Here is a 19,198-nt window from a genome sequence, read left to right as displayed (position 1 = left end):
TGCTAGATCCGAAATTAGGGACCCCTAGGACAACCAGCAATGGCACAGCACTCCACATGAGTCGCTGAGGCCGAGGTCCTTCCACGCTAAGTCTCCGATTCCATTCCGGAGTTGTCCGAATCTGCCCATTCTAACAGACATCGTGAAAAGGAGAGTGCATCGGCAACCTAATGAAGGACAAAAGACATGTGAAACGTGTGGACAGACGTGTGGAAAGACGCATGGAGAGATGCGTGGAAAGACACATGGAAAGATGTGTGATAGGATGCATGATAAGGCATGTCAGATAAGACTGACCATGTTGGAATTCCGATGTTTATTGCTCATTTGCCATGGAAAGTGTGTTGTCTCACTAGTGGAGCAATATAACAGGTTAAGAAGTCTCAATGAAGCGTGTTTGTAGGCAAAATACACGATAGCATTTACAGTCGGGAGGAGGGCCGATGATGAGAGGCAAAGGTAAGGGACTCGGGAGTTGCCGAATGCAACTTGTGCGCCACAACTGTCAACGCGTCACTGCAAACAGTCTGCTGTAGATTCAAATCCCCATGTCCATTGAAAGACTGCTTATCAAGCATATATCCTATGGCATACTTTGTGAGATATTTGAATGCACTCTCCCGACTTTGAATTTCCTGGGCATCAATGCGCCAACCTCGCTCTTCTCTCTGATTGCAGAGCTCATGACAATACTACACTGACTCAAATGCCCTTCATTTCTCTCTCAGAGATAACACATATTATCGCGAAGTTAGCATCAGTATCATCAGTATGTGGTGGGTTTCATTATAGAACAGCACTGCTGCGATGGGGAGTTGTAGGCCGTAGTATTGAGCTTGCACAGCCCACCTTGATGTCGACGATGATCGACTACATTGTGCTTTACTGTAAAACTGGTGTACATAACATGAAATCCTACACTATGTGTCACATCGCTCAATACCATAGGATATCTGGTAAAAGATGGTACACAGAACTTGGTTACCAACCCTCATCAGGTGAGTTGGTACATTACTGTAAGGGATTAACCTTACTTCACTATAATTCCGATTATAGTGATGCTATTATTTCTTTATTTATTTGCGCCGAGATATGTAAATTACATATATATACCTCGGAGTAGTTGTAAAGGCCCGGTAGCCTTTTACCTCTACCCCGTTGAATATACAGCACATTAAAGCTTATATTTAGACGGACTACCTGAGGCCTGAGGCGAACGGGGAACGGAACGTACCGTCCCCAAAATAGTAAGCAAACCTTTCAATTACCATTCCTCAATTACCACCTGAAACTTAGTAAATGGTCCTTTACCTACGAAAACTTGGTAATTTACCAGAGTTTACTTCCCACAGTGGCATGTTTGCAAAGTGAGTGGTGATGCACACTGGCAGTAACAAGATAGGATGGTGGAATGGGAGGATTTGGCATTTCCACTAATGGTGAACGACCTTGTGGTGTCACTGGACCCTGACAAAGCAGATAAGTGAAAAATGGCGCTCTAACACTGGCTGACAGGTTTGAACGCTTAATTCTGCTCCACTCAAGTGTTGGGCCTCGAGTAAGTCAGTTGTAAATATACAACCCTTTGTTTTGAATTTGAATTGAATCAGGACATACCTCGGTGGAAATAGATTGACTGCGGTACTAAGATCAATTTTAAGCATGGTTCTTCGCCACAGATGAAAGCGGGACCCCGTGTCTTTTGCTGTGTAATTAGCCACCTTGTTGGAGAAGTGTGAGAATGGGACTTGGGAGGTAATGGTCCTGTGGTGATGACATCATAGATATGGTGTGAAGGACAGATGTGGAAGAAGAGAAGGATTGTGGCCTCCTCCTTGAAGCATTATTTCTTACTTGAAGAGTGATCAGCTGATCAACTGAGGTTGAATTCCCGCACTCACTTGTGAAACAGCCTGCCCTTCTGCGTCCTGGTGTCAGAAAGGAATGGTGTCGGAGTGGGTGTGTTTCTGACACGTGAAAGAGAAATTGTGGCAAGTGAATATGTATTACATACTCACGGCCCAGACTTGTACAGCTGGCTGTGTCTTGATTTGAGGGGTCTTATTTGGTTGCATGATATATGAAAGCTGGGGTATAGATGTCCCCCAAATCGGGAAACTGACGAGAAGGCACTGCCACTGCCCCCAAAACTCACCTCCTGCACACCTTGCGTAGCTGGATCGATCAGGTCTCAGATGGTGTAGTGTGGAGGGAATGGCCTATTTCGATGTAATGCAAACTAATCCCAGAGCCCATTCCACTTATCAGGGCCAGTTATCATGTCACTGTGATCGACCTTCAATGCCATCTCCCCAGTCCGATCCTCACTTTCTCAATGTCGATCTACCACACAAACCTCTTGTGCACCCGCTCTGGATTCCTCCAAGGAGTTGAATCGGGATTTGGAGGTGGAATTGACCCTTGGTTGGCTCTGGAATGGTGTCGGAATCAACTTGAAAGGGGACGTTTGGGGAGCGGAATTATATATGCGATCTGGGTACCAGCTTTAGGATACATGGCTACGCAACAGGAGATGGGTAGATCGACACATAAATGCTCCAAACAATGTAGATACAACATTTTGTTTTCAAGATATCAAATTTGATGGATCGGATGCAAATTGAAGATTTCCCCTAAACCCAAAACGACCTCCAGAACGAGAGAAAACTCTCATAATGTCCTCCCCTCTGAAAAACACATCCAATAATGCATCTGACGCGTCCAGTGATACACCTAATGCTTCCGTCCTCCACTTGAATGCCAATTTCACGGACGGAATCACGGTGTTGACAACAGCACCTGCAGCAAATGACTTTTTGGGAGAAAAAACTGGTCTGTTTGCAGACCTAAGGGCACTTGTCGAGAAACACACTACAATGGCCCACAGGGCCAGCTTTCAGCCACTTCCCTCCCTGGAAAACGTAGTTCAGGATGTTGCACAGCACCTGTGGGGACATACACTCCCCAAAACTATTGGAACAATTGGTGACATATTTGACGCCATCTCACTGACAAATGACTTAAGTTTCGAAAGTGAGTCATTATCTAAACAGCTCCAAGCCACTCAGTTATCCTCAACATTCTGGACAGTATTCCTAGAGACATGCATTGCCGCATATGCAAAGAAATGTGGCAAGTCACCTCAGGAGGCCATGGAACGTTTCCATTCACATGTTCCGAGTGAGGTAGGACAAACAGCTTGGCAGGCATGGTTGAAATTGCACTGTAAGTTCACAACATGGTCACACTCTCACACACTCAATATTTCCCCTTTCAGCTGGAAAAGATAGCTCAGAGGCAGGAAGCCTTCATAAGGCAGAGCAATTGAAGATTGAAGAGAAATACCCTGAGAGGGCCAATGAAGCAAAGGCTTTTTATGACAAGTTGCTCGTGCATTATGGGGATGCAATCCTACCAAAAGATGAGAGGGAAACACGATCTGAAAAGGGCTTCTACTTGCTACAAAAGCTGACTGGCAGATATGCTGCTCAGGTGAAGTTGGAGATCAATATTATTGTAGATCTAATTTGACAAAATAGTGACATGATAGGCTTCCATGCTCAGCTCGATTTACCCTGTTGGCATTGCACTTGTGGGCTTCACTTCTGATGAAGCAGTGCCACCACAAGAGTCAACCATTGCGTTCACCAGTTCACCATTCATCGCTGGACTAGTGAAAACATTGGGATTACCCTTTACTCAACAGGCCGCGCAAAGTATGAGGTCCCTGTATGACAGAGTATCAGCATTCAGGTGAGCAAGATAGATATGGCAATGCACAAGGAGCCTACTTGTAATGTTTCCTCAGCCCTTATCAGCCCAATGCTGCCAAACAAAAGTCTGTATATCCGGCCCTTTCTGTCAGAGACCAGATTTAAGACGAAGGAATGTCTCCGTAACGGAGGGCTTTGGCCTCAGCGACTTCTGCCAGGAGCGCTGTGCCTAGTGACACGTCCGTGCCCTAACTTACTGACTGGCACTTAGAACCTAGTGGGGGTAACTCTAGTTGATTTATCTGCTGGGGCATAACCTATGTACAAGTAGTGTATATATATGGTTACAGCGGAGACGGTTCCGCAATTGGCGGAGCCGGACGGAGCGGAGCTAACGGGGTTAAGACATTAGCTGACTGAATATTACCGACGAGTCGGTTCGCGGGGTTAGCGGAAAGGCAGGCGTTAACCCAGAAACGGAAAGGAGGGATAGGCCCGAAGGTGGACTCTGCAGGGCAGGCGAGTGTATTGCCCAGCGGAGGCGGGAGTGCGCTAGCGGACGTCGGAGCTGTCCGGAAGTCTTCGGGGCTCCGTACTTAGGGAGGCGTAGGTAATAAATTGAAATGGGGGGGTGGTGACCATCGAGGGGTACCGAGAGGTTTGCGGAATACGGGGGCTCCGAGGTTGGTGAGGGGGGAGCGGAGTTAGAACGGAGGGGTCGGAGAGCCCGGAAGTCGATGGCCGGGAATGGATATGACACTTTCCTGCTGCTTATGCTAACTTGCTGTAGAGCTTTCCTCCATCACCTTAGTGATTTCAAGGCCCCTGTGAAGTCTGAGAATGAGGAACATAGTATATCGGGCCTTATGAAGGCCATCGTGCAACATGCCAAAAAAACTGTCCATTTTATTGCCATTTGCAAAATTCGAGGCAAACTCCGAAATTCAAAATTCCGCAAAATCTTTTGCATCACTGCTCACTCAAAACTCGGCCGATTTTGGTGATTCAACATGTGTTGGAAAGCGTCCGAGTAGCACATGAAGCAGGTGCAAACCAAATTGTTTTCAAACAAAAATTTTTTTTCTCATGTTTTCCATGCTGAGAGGTCTTGAAAGTCTGAATCAGCCCTGCCCCAGGTTACACAAAGAGCGTATGACTTGGTTTAATTCCTGGAAAGCCAAAGGGAACAACATAACAATGTGTAAGCGTAATATAATTCGGACAACTCCTAATATCATAGTCATGAGAGCAAAGTCACCGTTGTTGAACAAACCCGCTAGACCATGGACCATCCTCTGAGTGGCACTGTCCCCTGTGCACCTACAAGTGTGCCTACTGTTTTGGTGACTTCAGGTGTCCAGAGGATCACTGAGGAACGTGGCAATGTTGTTGCAAGGATGTTGGCACTCCATGTCCATCCTGAACAGATTGCATTGGTAGCTGGTGTGAGCTTACGGACAGTGTATCGTGTACATGAAAACTGCCAGGCGAATGGTGGCGCATTCAGAATTTCACATGGGCCATCCAAAGCTGGTCGGCCACGCCTCATAGTGTCAGGGCACGGACGGTTATCCGGCCGGCCCGGACCTCTATCCGGATAGGTTGAGTACCCGTAAGCCGATATCTGCGTGTGATTTGCCGTAGTTAGAACGCAGGCTGTATTCAATGCGCTATTTCCGCTATCGCGTCATCCCTCACCCGTTATCGCCCCCTTATCCGCATGATCTATTCTCCTATTTCATGTCGCTTCTCTATCGGCTACCATGTGTTCCCAGTGTAGCCGCGCTCTTATGAGTTGCGGAACTCATGTATATAAGGCCTTATCGCCAGCTGGGTTGGCCCCCCAGCTTTTACAACAACTAGTTTCCTGGGGAGATTCTTACGCGCGAACTGACGCGCGAACTGACGCGCGGACTCTGACACATAGAAGAGAATGATATCAGCGTAAGTATTTTTCCAATCACTATATTCCTGGCCTCTCTAAGTGCATAGGTTAGTACTTGTTAGGTCTGTTGGAATTCTGCAAAGATTTTTACCTCGAAGAACTCCAAGCTCACCTGCGTGAGTTCCGGGATCTTGATGTATCCCTTTCCACCATTTGGCATGCATTACAGAATGCTGGATTGACATGGAAAAAGGTGGCTATTTATACCCATTTCCCTTGTATTTATTAACCATGATTTTGTGACAGATGATGAAGGTGGCAATCGAGTGCAGTGAAGTCAAATGGGCCAATTTTCTACTCGAAATTGGACAATATAAGCCAGAGCAGCTGGTTTTCATTGACGAGAGTTCATTTGATAAGCGTACTGCATATCGGGATTATGGTTGGTCTCTCCGTGGGGAGCACGCGACAAAGCACTGCCACTTCATTCGGGGTCAAAGGTATGAATAATTCTCATCTTTTGTGGAAAATAATCTCATACAAAGGCTCAGATACTCCGTCTTGCCAGCTTTATGCCTCAATGGCATTATTTGGCTGAATATTGTGGAAGGCTCATTCACTGCCGAGCTATTCACTGATTTCATCAATGGGCTACTGGCGCAAATGAGCGATTTTCCTGGGCCGAATTCAGTTGTCGTGATGGACAATTGCCGTATTCACAAAGGGGAACACATCAAGTCAATGATCAAATCAAGGTATATACATGTCTACTTCTATTTCAACAAGTGACGCTAACAAGTCTTTATTAGTGGCAAAAAAGTTGTCTATCTTTCACCTTACAGCCCTGATTTCAGCCCAATCGAACCATCCTTTGGTTGGCTGAAAGGTTTGACTCAACGCGATGAGGTGCTTCGTGAGGATATGTGCATCACTGATAATGATGATGCCAAAATCGCAACAATCACCCGTTTGCATGAATATATTTTCCATATCACACCTGAACTTGCACATTCATGGTTCCGTAAATGTAATTACATTTTGTAGAATGTTCAAAGGCGATTATGTTTCTCAACCTCCTCGACGAGCTCATCAATGGGGAAAATCCTGATAACGGAGGTGAGAAGGCTTTTGATAGTCGCTTCATCGCAGTCAACGTCCAGGAGGCCACCCACAACCTGAGGCATGCGGGCCGCATTGATGCACTGAACATAAACCTCGATAAACTTGACCAATCCATTTTGATAAAGATAAAGAACAAGATCGTGCACAAAGTCGAAGCGATCGCAGACAATGATAAGCGGGAGTTGATTGGAAAGTTTCACCTCCTTGAGGAAATTCTTGACTTTTTCTGGATTGTAGTAATTGCTCTCACAGCAGATTTGTTCAACCTCGCGGATCTGGCCAGTCTGAGTAGCGGCCTGGATGTACTTGAAGTGAACCTCGGAGTCTTGACTGAGATTTACGACCGAGCCAAGGTAGTAATATAGCCCCTTGAAGCTCTTATACAACTCGAATAACTCGATGAGTTTGACTGGACCAAGAATGTCGGAATACTTGGTTGCGATCTGGACCACCACCTGAAGGTTTTCACGCATATTGATCCGATCCTCGTAATGCTCGAGAGCCTGCGGAATCTTGGTCAGTGAAAAATAGTCTAACTTTGAGAATTGCATACACACTGCAATAAGCCGGCCTTCTCGCACAAGTGTCAGGGACGCGTCCGGGGTCGAGAGGGCCCGGGGGTAATGCCCGGCACTGAGGCCGTCGCGGGGTGTGGAGCGGGCGTGCGTACTGGCGGGCCCGATCCGGGACAGTGGTCCCTGGCCACTCAGACTGAAGTGGAGAATGTGTTATTATTATTAAAGAGGAAAACTATACTACTTACCTGAAGTGGAGAATGTGAGAAGAAGGTTACTTCTTCGGTTCCCACTTCAGGTACATTTATGTACATGCGGCTTGAGTCACATGACAGGTGCCACGTCATCCTCGGAGGCAGCCGCAGGCATCCGGGTGTCCCCGTGGGGGATCCCGAGAGCGTCCACTACATGCGCGCGTGCTGGGCACCGCGGGAAGCCGTCCGGGGTGTGTGGGCCGGACGGGTCAATAGTACATCGATACAAGGGAAGGTGGTCCGTGTAGATAGAAAGAAATAAACAGGAAGAGGAGGATGAGAAGAATGAAATAAAGAAAGGGGAAAGAAAAGGGAAAAGAGGGGGGAGGAGAGGGAGGAAGGAGGGGGGAGGGGGATAGACAGCGGGGAGCGGGTGTGGTGTGGCCGGGTGGGCCCGGGTGGGCCCGGGTCAGGCGGGTGTGCCCTGACATCACCCCCTCCTTAAGCCGCTTCGCCTCGAAGCGGCCAGGGGGTTCGTTCTCTCCCTTCCTGGGGCGTGGGGGTGTGTTTGGTGGAACTCCTCGATCCGGTCAGGGGCATGGATTAGTTGGTCTCAGGGGAGCCATTCATTCTCTGAGTTCGGCCAACCCGCGAACTTTACTAAATACCAGAGCTTCCGGCGTAACCACTTAGAGTCCAGTATTTTTTCCACTTCATATTCCTCCTCTCCATCTACGAGTTCTGGGCCCGGGCGGGGGTCAGGGGGTCGTTCTGCGATCTCGTCCGGGCGGTAGGGTCTTACGTTCGTCACAGATACGACTGGGTGAATTCCCTTTTGCCGTGCGGTGAGTTGGAGCTTGACGGCAGCTGGGGAGACGACCTTGACAACTTTGAAGGGGCCTAACCACTTATGGTCTAGCTTCTTGGTCGGGCGGTCAGTCGTATAGTTTTGGGCGCTGAGCCAGACTCGGTCACCTTCCTGGTACTTGGGGGCTGTCTCTCGACCTCGGTCGTAGTAGTGGGCCATCTCGTCCGCTGCATGTTCCAGGGCCGCCTTCGCCTCTTCCTGCATCTTCATCATCCTGGACGAGAAGGCGTCGGCGGCTTCTACCTCGGACGTACATGTGGGCTCCGTCCCCATCCTGGGATGCTGCCCGGTGTCAAGCTCGAAGGGGGTTCGACGGGTGGACGAGTGGACGCGGTTGTTGTAGGCAAATTCTGCCAGTGGGAGCCAGTCCGCCCAGTCGTCCTGGCGGTGGTTGACGAACACCCGAAGGTAGGCCTCGATTTCCTGGTTAACCCGCTCTGTCTGTCCATCAGTCTGGGGGTGGTAGGGCGTTGAGGGGGTTAGCTTGACCCCCAGGAGATCTGCAAGTTCTTTTGAGAAGCGCGAGACGAAGGCGCTCCCTCTGTCGCTAAGAATCTCTTCCGGGAGCCCGTGGTGCTTCCAGACGTGCTCTAGGAAGAGCCGGGCGATACCAGCCGAGTCCACGGATGTCACGGTGGGGATCGCGTGGATGCGTTTGGACAGACGGTCCACTACAACTAGGATGGCGTTATAACCTTTCGACTCTGGGAGCTCTCCCACCATGTCTACCGAGATCACCTGCCAACGGTGGGTGGGAACTTTATTTGGGGTGAGCTTCCCAACCTTCCGTGCGGGGAAGGGTTTGACGCGGTTACAGGTGTCGCATCCACATACGTATCGCCCGACATATTCTGCCATCCGAGGCCACCAGTAGTCGCGGGAGACGAGCTCTAGGGTTTTCCATCGCCCTGGATGTCCCGTCGCCCGCGCGTCGTGGTGTAGCCGTACCAGATCGTGGCGGAGTTGTGGGTCTTTTGGAACGTACACCCTGCCCCGGTAGAGGACCAACTCTCCCTGTCTCTCCCACTCGTCCGACCTCAACGTTCCTTCTCCCAGTTCCCTCATGGCCTTTACCACCTGTTCGTCATGATCTCTCGCTCCTCGTACCCTCTCTAGGATATCCGCCTCCTCACCCTCCACTGAGACTGCTTCCGTCGCACGGGCCTCGAACCAGGCCGGTTGGAGGAGGGTCAGCCCCTCATTGTCGTCCCTTCCCTTCGGGTGGTCAGCGCGGCGGGAGAGTGCGTCTGGTTTCCCCATGAGCTTCCCTGGGCGGTGGATGAGGGTGAAATGGAAGCGGGAGAGGAAAAGGGACCATCTGGCCTGGCGTCGATTTAACCTCTGGGCCGTCCGGAAGTAGCCCAGGTTACGGTGGTCGGTGTAGATCTCGACTTTCTCCTCAGCACCTTCCACGAAGTGTCGCCATTCCTCGAGGGCTCGGACGATTGCAAGCATCTCTTTATCGTACACTTCGTAGTTGCGCTCTACATCCGTGAAACTTTTGGACATGAACGCTACCGGGTGGAACTCTCCATCCGGTTGGAGCTGGGAGAGGACTGCACCGGTTGCAAAGTTGGATGCGTCGCATTCGAGCCTGAAGCGGCCGTGGTCGGTAGGGAAAGAGAGGACAGGGGCTGTGGTGACGGCTTCCTTGAGGGCACGGAAGGCATCGTCTTCATCCGGGCCCCAGTTCCAGGTTTGGGTCTTCCGGGTCAGCCTGTGAAGGGGGCGGGCCTTCTCAGAGAAGTCTCTGATGAACCGGCGATAGAAGTTTACAAATCCTAGGAAGGATTGTACTTCTTTCACCTTGGTTGGGGGGGGCCAGTCGAGGACACCCTGGATCTTCACCAGGTCCATCGCGACGTTACCCTCCGAGATAACGAGGCCCAGGTACTCGATCCGGGTTCGCTCAAACTTACACTTCTCTGGCTTGAGGAAGAGCCTCCTTCTCCTCAGCGTCTCTAGGACTTCTCGGACGACCCTTCGGTGTTCCTCCAGGGTGGCCGTGAAGATCAGGATGTCGTCCATGTAACAGATGACAACCTCCTGGTCGATGAAATCCCTCAGGATGTCGTTCATCATGGTCTGGAAGGTTGCCGGGGAGTTACACAGGCCGAAAAACATCACCATGGGCTCGAACAGCCCCCGGTTGGTCGCGAATGCCGCCTTCCACTCGTCTCCGTCCTTGATCCAGACGTTGTTAAACCCCCAGCGTAGGTCCAAGGCTGAGAAGTATTTGGCGTTGCGGAGGCGGGCGAGGACGTCTGAGATGAGGGGGAGCGGGTACGAGTTCTTCACCGTAATCTCATTCAGCTTCCTGTAGTCCTGGACCAGGCGTAGGGACCCGTCCTTCTTCTTGACGAAGAAGACTGGTGCTCCCATGGGGGATTTGGACGGCCGTATGTGCCCGTTCTGTAGGTTCTCGCGTAGGAACTCGTCTAGTTCTTTCTGTTCCGGACGCGAGAGTGGGAAGGTCTTCCCCCTGGGCAGTTTGGTGTCCGGTACCAGGTCTATAGCGTGGTCCCAGGGCTTCCGGGGGGGCAATTGGTCAAAGGCTTCTTTGGAGAACACATCCCGGAAGTCCTGGTAGTGCTCTGGTACTAGTGTCTCAAACGACGCGGGCTCAGCCTCCGGGTCGCGGGCCTCTTGGGCCATCCGCTGCGAGGGGGTCGTGGTGGCTCTCAGGTCATGGCCCCAGCTTGGGGGAATGATGGCAGCGTAGATCCCATCCCCAGGCTCCAGTACCGGGTCCTGATCATTTTGTATTCGCGGTTGTCTGCAGGAGGACGGGCAGTGGGACATGACGACTCTCTGTCGTACCCAGTCCACTTCTGGGTTGTGGTGCAGCAACCACGAGTGTCCTATGATGAGGGACTGGCGCCCGAGATTTGCAACCGCGAAGCGTGCCCGCTCTGTGTGTCGCCCGAAGGTCAGGAGGGCTTCTAGCTCTTCTGTTATAGCTCCATTTTCGTTCGGGGTTCCATCGACATTACGGACGGGAATGGGTTGGGGAAGGGGGGTTGTCTCTAGGTTGTGCTTTCGGACGAACTCGGGGCTTACGAAGTTCCCGGTGGCTCCTGAGTCCAGGAGGGCTGACACAGATACCGACGCGAGGGAGGTTAGGGCGGTCAGTTTCACTGTGAGGTTAAGAGATCTGGGGGACTGCTTGGAAAGGACGTAAATGGTGGGGGGGAGACTGCTACCTTGGGCGTTGCTGCCCTTGGGGTCTTCTCGTTCTCACGGGTGGAGGATGCGTTTCTCCTCTTTTTCTTCGTGATGACTCGGTGAAACTTTGGCATTGGCGTTGGCTTACGCGCGCTGCGGTATGTACACGAGCTATCTTCTACGGGCGGCCGGGACGCATCCTTTACCGGTCGCCTGCCTGAAAACCCCTCTGAGGTTCTTCCTCTGGTTCCCCCTCCACCGTCTCTGTCCCTTCGGTCAACTGCCTCTTCAGCCCTTCCATCAACGTCCTCAGGTCTTCCGGGTGGAGACGTCGTACTCGGCTGACCCTGGGGTGTGGGCATTCTCGCGCGAGATGACCCGGGGTGTTACAGTTGTAGCACCGTCTCTGGTCAGTCCTCGACCTGTCGAGATCCATCGGCTGGGGGCCCGTCCCTGGTGTAGGACGGGCTGCTGGGGTGGGGGGCGGAGGTGCTGGAGCAGGTCGTGGGGGGTTCTGCGCGGGTCGGGTCTGGGATGGGGTCACGGTCAGCGGAGGTCGGGCTGGCGGGAATGGGGGTCTAGGTGGGGGTGCGCGTGGTTGGGTGGCTTGGAAACGTCGCCACTGGTTGTCCAGAAGCGTGGCTTCGCGCTTCCACTCAGTCCAAGTGGTGGGCATGGGGCGGAGGCGGTATATACTCTCCCTGAGCCGCGAGTTAATCGCTTGCTCAAACCGGTCGACCAGCCCGACATCGCCTAGCCTCGAGGTGGGTCCCAATATCTCGAACTCCTGGATGACCTTATCCACGGAGTCAGTCCCTTGGCGGATGGCTGCCAACTTCTGCCGAGCTGTGGCCTCCCGGTTCGGGTCTTGGAACATGGCATCGAGTTCCGTGTTGAACTCGTCCATGGTTATGGTGGGGGAGGTGGCTGTCAACAGGGTGATCGTCCGTTGTGTCGCCCACGCCCCTGCGGGTCCTCCCTTCATGTAGGAGAGGATGAAGAGGATCTGGGATAGTTCGGTAGGGAACTCGGCTGCGCGGACATGGAAGTAGATCCCGCACTCGGCTTTGAAGCGATCGAGGTCTTCACTGGCTCCTGAGAAGGGAGTGGGGGCAGCGACCTTCGGTGGTTTGGGTCTGGGCGCGAGTGTGGGTACGGGCGCGGGTGCAGGGGCGGGTGCAGGTGCAGGTGCGGGTGGGGGGTGGTTGCGGGTTTGGCTCTCCACAATGGCTTGGAGCTCCTGGAAGCGGGCCAGCAGGTCGTCATACTGTTCTTCTGACACCATGGCTGGGGAGATGGGTGAGGCGGGGGAAATAAGGTTAAAACCTTCTTCTGCTGTCAGGGACGCGTCCGGGGTCGAGAGGGCCCGGGGGTAATGCCCGGCACTGAGGCCGTCGCGGGGTGTGGAGCGGGCGTGCGTACTGGCGGGCCCGATCCAGGACAGTGGTCCCTGGCCACTCAGACTGAAGTGGAGAATGTGTTATTATTATTAAAGAGGAAAACTATACTACTTACCTGAAGTGGAGAATGTGAGAAGAAGGTTACTTCTTCGGTTCCCACTTCAGGTACATTTATGTACATGCGGCTTGAGTCACATGACAGGTGCCACGTCATCCTCGGAGGCAGCCGCAGGCATCCGGGTGTCCCCGTGGGGGATCCCGAGAGCGTCCACTACATGCGCGCGTGCTGGGCACCGCGGGAAGCCGTCCGGGGTGTGTGGGCCGGACGGGTCAATAGTACATCGATACAAGGGAAGGTGGTCCGTGTAGATAGAAAGAAATAAACAGGAAGAGGAGGATGAGAAGAATGAAATAAAGAAAGGGGAAAGAAAAGGGAAAAGAGGGGGGAGGAGAGGGAGGAAGGAGGGGGGAGGGGGATAGACAGCGGGGAGCGGGTGTGGTGTGGCCGGGTGGGCCCGGGTGGGCCCGGGTCAGGCGGGTGTGCCCTGACAACAAGTTGGCAATATGTGGTCGGTCGTAATGGCTGAGCATCTCATTTCTGAGAATTGCATCTGCCACCTGGGGAGCATGAACTAAATTCATCTCAAGGAGACGAGTCTGAAGATGACCCTGCTCAGGTTTATTATCTTTGAGGGCGTCGAGGAGGAAGGACGTGGTGGGTTGAATAAGGTTCTGTGACATGAAGATGTCTATGATGTGTTCGATATCTACAAGGGGCCCATTCTCATCGTTTATGAGCTGGGCTGCAAACTCGGCACCCTTCTCAGGGTTCGCTCGCATAATGTGCTGAAGAAGCGCCGCATAATCAGGGTGGTAGCTGACTTTCTTTGTGTCAGAGACCAGGTTCGAGATGAAGGAAAGTCTCCGTGGCGGAGGGCTTTGGCCTCAGCGACTTATGCCAAGAGCGCTGTGCCTAGTAACACATCCGTGCCCTAACTTACTAACTGGCAACCAGAACTGAAGGGGGTAACTCTAGTCGATTTTATTACTGAGGTGTAACCTATGTACAAGCTGGAGATATATATATGGTTACAGCAAAGACGGGTCCGCAAATGGCGGAGCCGAACGGAGCGGAGCTAACGGGGTTAAACATTAGCCGACTGAATATTACCGACGAGTCGGGTTGCGGGGTTAACAGAAAGGAGGGAGGGGCCCAAAGGTGGGCTCTGCAGGGCAGGCAAGTGTATTGCCCAGCGGAGGTGGGAGTGCGCTAGCGGATGTCGGAGCTGTCCGGAAGTCTTTGGGGCTCTGTACTTAGGGAGGCATTGGTAATAAATTGAAAGGAGGGGGTGGTGACCATCGAGGGGTACTGAGAGGATTGCGGAATACAGGAGCTCCGAGGTTAGTAAAGAAGGAGCGGAGGTAGGCCGGAGGGATCGGAGGGACCGGAAGTCGATGGCCAGGAATGGATATGACACTTTGTGTACAATAGAATCTTGTCGAATTGGCCTGTCTCGGTGAAGCATGCGACAACCTTATTGGGGACGTTGGTGCAAAGATATACTGAGAGAGCGAGGGTCATGTCATGTAAGCGAACAATGTCGCCAAGTTCTTCTGTGCATTCAAGCTGGAGCAATTTATGTGGTCAACCTCTATGCTCATGCTAGATGAGGAGTTGTTACCTTGTTCTCTTTGAGCCATTTCTCAAGCAGTTGCTTACGGCCCTGGGCAAGAACAGGGTGCGCCAATTCAAGTGACTCATGCTTGTTAAGCTTGCCTTTCTCAAGTAAAATACCAAAGTACTGAAATATGGGCGAAAGAGTGCCTGGTTGAACAGGAACTTGCTTGAATTGCTCTATGGTTTGCGGTGTACGAAGAATGCCCTGAGAGCAATCGTCAGTGTGTAACAACATAAGAGTGTCGAATTATCGCTCACTCTTGGTGAATTGGCCGCAATCTTGGCAGCTTCACTATATTGGCCAGAGGCGAAAAGCTGCTGATACTGCTGAACATACAGCTCGTCAGCACCAGGTAAATTTGCCTGGCTAGCTAATTTGACCGCCAGCTCGGTGTTGTTCAGAACGGTAAGAATGTAAGGGATGACGGTCTGCTCATCAGCGCTCACACTCAACACTGGGCCCTGCTTATTAACCCCGATAATACTGTTAGTGGCCTCATGTTCTGCAGTAACGAAGACAGTTTCGCCATTGATACGGTTCATGTAGACGCATGTGCCAGTTTCGAGATCATGAAACCGGCAGTGGTTGAGCTCTGCTTCCTGAAATGGGACGTGGGATATGCACTGTTGCTGTTGCTGAGATGGGGCCCGGGATCTGGTGTTGGCTTTGAGTTGGGGCTAGGAGTAGTCCTAAAAAGCCAATTTCGGCTCGTTGAAGGCGACACTGGGGTGACAGCTCGTGAGAAAGATGGCTCTGGTGTTTTAGGTGGTTGGTAAGGGATGCTGGTACCGGAATTGACAGAAATGTCTCCAGCGAAATCTTTGCTGGTCTGAGAAGATCAGCGCGATCGCCAACATTTCACGGAGCTGATACGGGAAAGCAATGGGGCTTTTGTCAGTGGAGATGATGGCGTTGGAACCGGAAAAGCAGCAGGGGAATTGTTGGACATCAGTCGGGGACTCGGAGACTTTATTCGCACCGGTAATGGAGTGATGGTACCCAATACACGCTCCTCAGGAATATCATCGAATAACGGTTGATCTTGATCTTCATCGACACAGCTGAAGGGAGTGTATGAGCACAATCCCGACGAATCGCCAGAATAGGAATTCGCAGCATTGGGGTCGAAATCTTGTGGACGCGACTTCTTGCACAAATGCCTACGAGGGCGAGGCAGAGACGTAGGGGGAGGGGTAATCAATGGGTGGGATGAGGTTGCAAAGCTAACCGCCATGTGAGATGGACTTGAAAATGTCGACAAGGTGGGTGACGTGGCTAAGGGAAGAGGATCTGGGGTATGAGACCGGTTTCGCAACATTAAATAGCTAGTTAGGTTTAGCGATGAAGAGGACGGGGTCTGGTAGCCTTTCAAGTGGTGACAGGAGCTGGTCGATGCTATGGAGGATGAGCAGGCATGAGCTATTGATGAACCCGCCTGTGTGGCACCTCCGAACTCACGGCCATGAAGGCTATCGCCCATCCCATCAGGGCCTGTGTGATACATGATGTGAAATGGAGGATGATGGCTGAGGTGGTGTGGAGTTGTGGCTCCGATGTCCCCTTGCTTGTGACAGTGCACAGGCAAGGCTTGTAACACGTGATCGGTCATAATTACTAAACATCATCCGCCACCTGGGGAGCATGAACTAAATGAGAAATGCAAGGTATTTACATGAAAGGTATATATTTGCATGGGAAAAGAGTGTGAATGGGGAACTGAGGGTGTGAAGCGGTTGTGAAATCAAGTACTAGATGAGAACCGACCTATCACCAGACAAATAAGCATCTTGAGTGTGTTGTACTTCATCCTTCACATGCCTTATAATGTGTACACAGGTCGCAAAGGGGGGTTTAGGCTCAAGGAGTTCACTGAGTACTTTGGGGCTGAGATAATCGGTATCAGTCAAATCATAGATGGTGCGAAAGCCATGTGATGCAAACTGCTCTTTGTACTTCATCGCGAGGTGAGATTTTGGCGGCAGTTCTTCTTCATCAAGCACTTCAAGGAGTCTTTCAATTGACATGTAGCGTAAATTTAGTGCTATAAACAGAAGCAACAGTGAGCAACACATGAGATCATCCTAAAATGCAAACTGATGGATTGGAATTGCACCGGGATTTACACCTGTGTCGTGACTTGCATATGCCTGAGGCACAGCGGTATTGAACGGCGCAAATCCTGTGGGATATGGCCACATGGCACCTGGAATTGGTGGTGGAGGATAACCAGATGTCGCACCAGGTGTTTGTTTAGACTTGCTGGGTTTGGGCAGACGAGTATCATTCTCACTTGAAAGTTTGAGCGAGTCAGGAGGAACTGAGAGGGTTGCACAGTGCAATTCCTATGTATTCATAAGTTTTACATAGCAAGCAAACCAATATCAGACTTACGATGGAAATTTCCCACAAAGTGAGCTCTGCAATGGTCAAGTGCCGATGAGTCCCATCAGGCCGGACAAAACAGGATTCCCCTCCATGTTGATTACAGTTGCCATATTTGTTTGTGAGTTGCCACATATACGTTGCCAATGTGGACTCGACCAAGTCTGGATCGGCACTATTATTGAGCTTAGCACAAGAAGTTTTTGAGGCAGTTTTTGGTTTTGCGATGGTCTTATAAAATCGTTAGCATTAGCGTTGCATGAGATTCTTGAACATCTATCTACTCTCACACCTTTTTTTCAGCCTTATTTCGCCTGTCCTTGATCAATACTTTCAATGCCTTCGGAGGCTTCATCTTGGACACCTTTTTCTGGAGGACCACCCGTTTCTCGCGTTCCGAGACTATTTCTTGTTGCATTTCAGAATACTCGTCCGGTGTCTCAAGGCTGTGTGCCTTCTCTCCCGCTCTTGCAGTGCTGAGCCTATAGCCCAAGCGTAGCTGGGTCTCATGGCAGCCCATTGTCTCAGCAATCTGATCCTGGAATGTCCACCATGACATAGATATGGGTAGTTGAAGAAGTTTGACAACATCATCAGTCTCAACTTCGAAGTCTATAATGTAGTCTATAGGAGTAGGTAAACACGAATGACACCAGTCTCAGCAGGGTGAGGAATGAGAGTTGGCACTCACCTTCAACTGCCTCCTCTTGGACTAGCGCTGGAGCATCGTCTGCACCCAGTGCACCAGTGATCTCAGATTCATCACTAGACAGATCTTCAAGTTCACTCATCATCGCATAGTCGGAGTCAGGAATGACTGCGGAAACTTTTGCTGCAACTTGCAGCTTTTTGTTCTCGTGCTTGACATTTATAACTTCTTTTGGGTTAACTGCACCCAAAGTGGCAGGACCGCTGGGTGCCTTGGGCATTTCTTGAATTATTCGCGCATTCGCGACCGCAATTGTGTACTCTGGAATGCTGATCTGCTCTGTTTGGTCAGCCTCAATTGCCTTGGCTTTAGTGCGCGACTTTCTGGTCTTCCTCACGACAGGAGGGTCAGCGGCAGAGGCGAGAATAGGAGAAATGGGGGCGAGAATGGGGGAAACAAGGGCAGGAACTGAGGAAACAACCTGGGGCTCACTTGGTTCCTCAACCGCCAGGCCCACAGGAAGGGGGTTGACGATCTCAGGTGGTGGCATTTCTGAAGCCACTTTTCGACGCCTACCACGTTGTTTCTGATTCACCATGGGCTTAGCCACAGTCACTACTGTGTGAGTGGCGGTGGGATCAGATTCGCTCAGTGGTGGCGCATCCGCTGCCTGTCGCATTCCTCTTGTTGTGATCATGTGGACATGTAGATGGGAGTAAGAAGAGAGGTGGAACTGTACAGTTGTGAGAATCCGAACTCAGATGATTTACCAATTTGTCGCGCATTTTGGTGGCTGTACTTCAGACTCATCCCCAGTGCTAATGTCATGTCCATTGCCTCCATAATCTAATATTAATGTTGTGATGTTCAGAAAGCTCTAAATAAAGGACATGCGTGCACAACGTTGCACTCAAATCACGATACTATTCCACCATTCATGTGCAAATCAGCAAGAAAAAATCTTCTCATATTGCTGCGCCATCCAAACAATCATGAAGCGCTACTCGGACGCTTTCCAATGCATGTCGAATCGCCAAAATCGGTCGAGTTTTGAGTGAGCAGTGATGCAAAAGATTTTGCGGAATTTTGAATTTCGGAGTTTGCCTCGAATTTTTCAAATGGCAATAATGATGACTTAGAGAGGCATCCAGCTGGCAGTGATGTATGCATGAAGCTGAGGGCTATAGATGAGGATAATGTGGACTTTTATACACCAGTGATGAAAAACGAGGATGGCTTCGCTATTGAAATCGACAAGGAGTTTGGTAAGCCCACAGAGCACCGCAAGTTGTGTGCTAAACAACTCTGGATGTTAATCAGTATGTCTTCAGGTTGAGCCTGGGTGATCACTGACTGACATACACGCTAGGTGATAAAGTGGGCTCAGCTGACGAGGTGCAGGACAACTGGAAGAGTGCCAACATTCTCCCCCTCTTACTGTTGTAAATCCGGCATTCCAAATATGGTAACCTGCTTCAGTGGTTCACTCACAACCCAGATGTAATATAGAAAGAAATATAACGAAAATACACATGGCGCTCCAGCGCCCATATTTATACTTCCCAACAATATTCCAGGCTCTTCTATGCCCAGCGCTTATGCAGGCACCTAGTGACCCGTAGAATA

At 51.0% G+C, this 19,198-nt stretch overlaps 3 protein-coding genes across 3 annotated transcripts; 1 reads left to right on the top strand and 2 right to left on the bottom strand.

Annotated features, from left to right (window-relative positions):
* Window positions 1-2,254: 2,254 nt before the first annotated feature.
* On the top strand, window positions 2,255-3,830 carry EI90DRAFT_3295001 (uncharacterized protein; the record flags this gene model as incomplete). The annotated part of the gene is made up of 5 exons (XM_039067453.1): window positions 2,255-3,033; window positions 3,091-3,225; window positions 3,278-3,492; window positions 3,551-3,753; window positions 3,809-3,830. Coding segments are annotated over exons 1-5 (933 nt in total), but the record flags the coding sequence as incomplete, so codon positions are not given.
* Window positions 3,831-14,264: 10,434 nt separating this feature from the next.
* On the bottom strand, window positions 14,265-15,775 carry EI90DRAFT_3137793 (armadillo-type protein; the record flags this gene model as incomplete). The annotated part of the gene is made up of 5 exons (XM_039064872.1): window positions 14,265-14,489; window positions 14,545-14,745; window positions 14,799-15,218; window positions 15,275-15,370; window positions 15,404-15,775. The coding sequence occupies 5 exons, from the start codon at window positions 15,773-15,775 to the stop codon at window positions 14,265-14,267; spliced, it is 1,314 nt and encodes a 437-aa protein (XP_038907896.1).
* A 514-nt stretch (window positions 15,776-16,289) lies between these two features.
* On the bottom strand, window positions 16,290-18,122 carry EI90DRAFT_3137792 (uncharacterized protein; the record flags this gene model as incomplete). Its single annotated transcript, XM_039064871.1, has 5 exons — window positions 16,290-16,582; window positions 16,655-16,883; window positions 16,933-17,154; window positions 17,216-17,547; window positions 17,615-18,122. The coding sequence occupies 5 exons, from the start codon at window positions 18,120-18,122 to the stop codon at window positions 16,290-16,292; spliced, it is 1,584 nt and encodes a 527-aa protein (XP_038907895.1).
* Window positions 18,123-19,198: the final 1,076 nt, after the last annotated feature.

The sequence above is a fragment of the Cantharellus anzutake genome (assembly GCF_015039405.1).
Source record: "Cantharellus anzutake strain C23 chromosome Unknown EI90scaffold_201, whole genome shotgun sequence".
Lineage (NCBI taxonomy): Eukaryota > Fungi > Basidiomycota > Agaricomycetes > Cantharellales > Hydnaceae > Cantharellus > Cantharellus anzutake.
The sequence above is the reverse complement of the archived record's forward strand: the minus strand, read 5'-3'. Positions and strand labels throughout refer to the sequence as shown.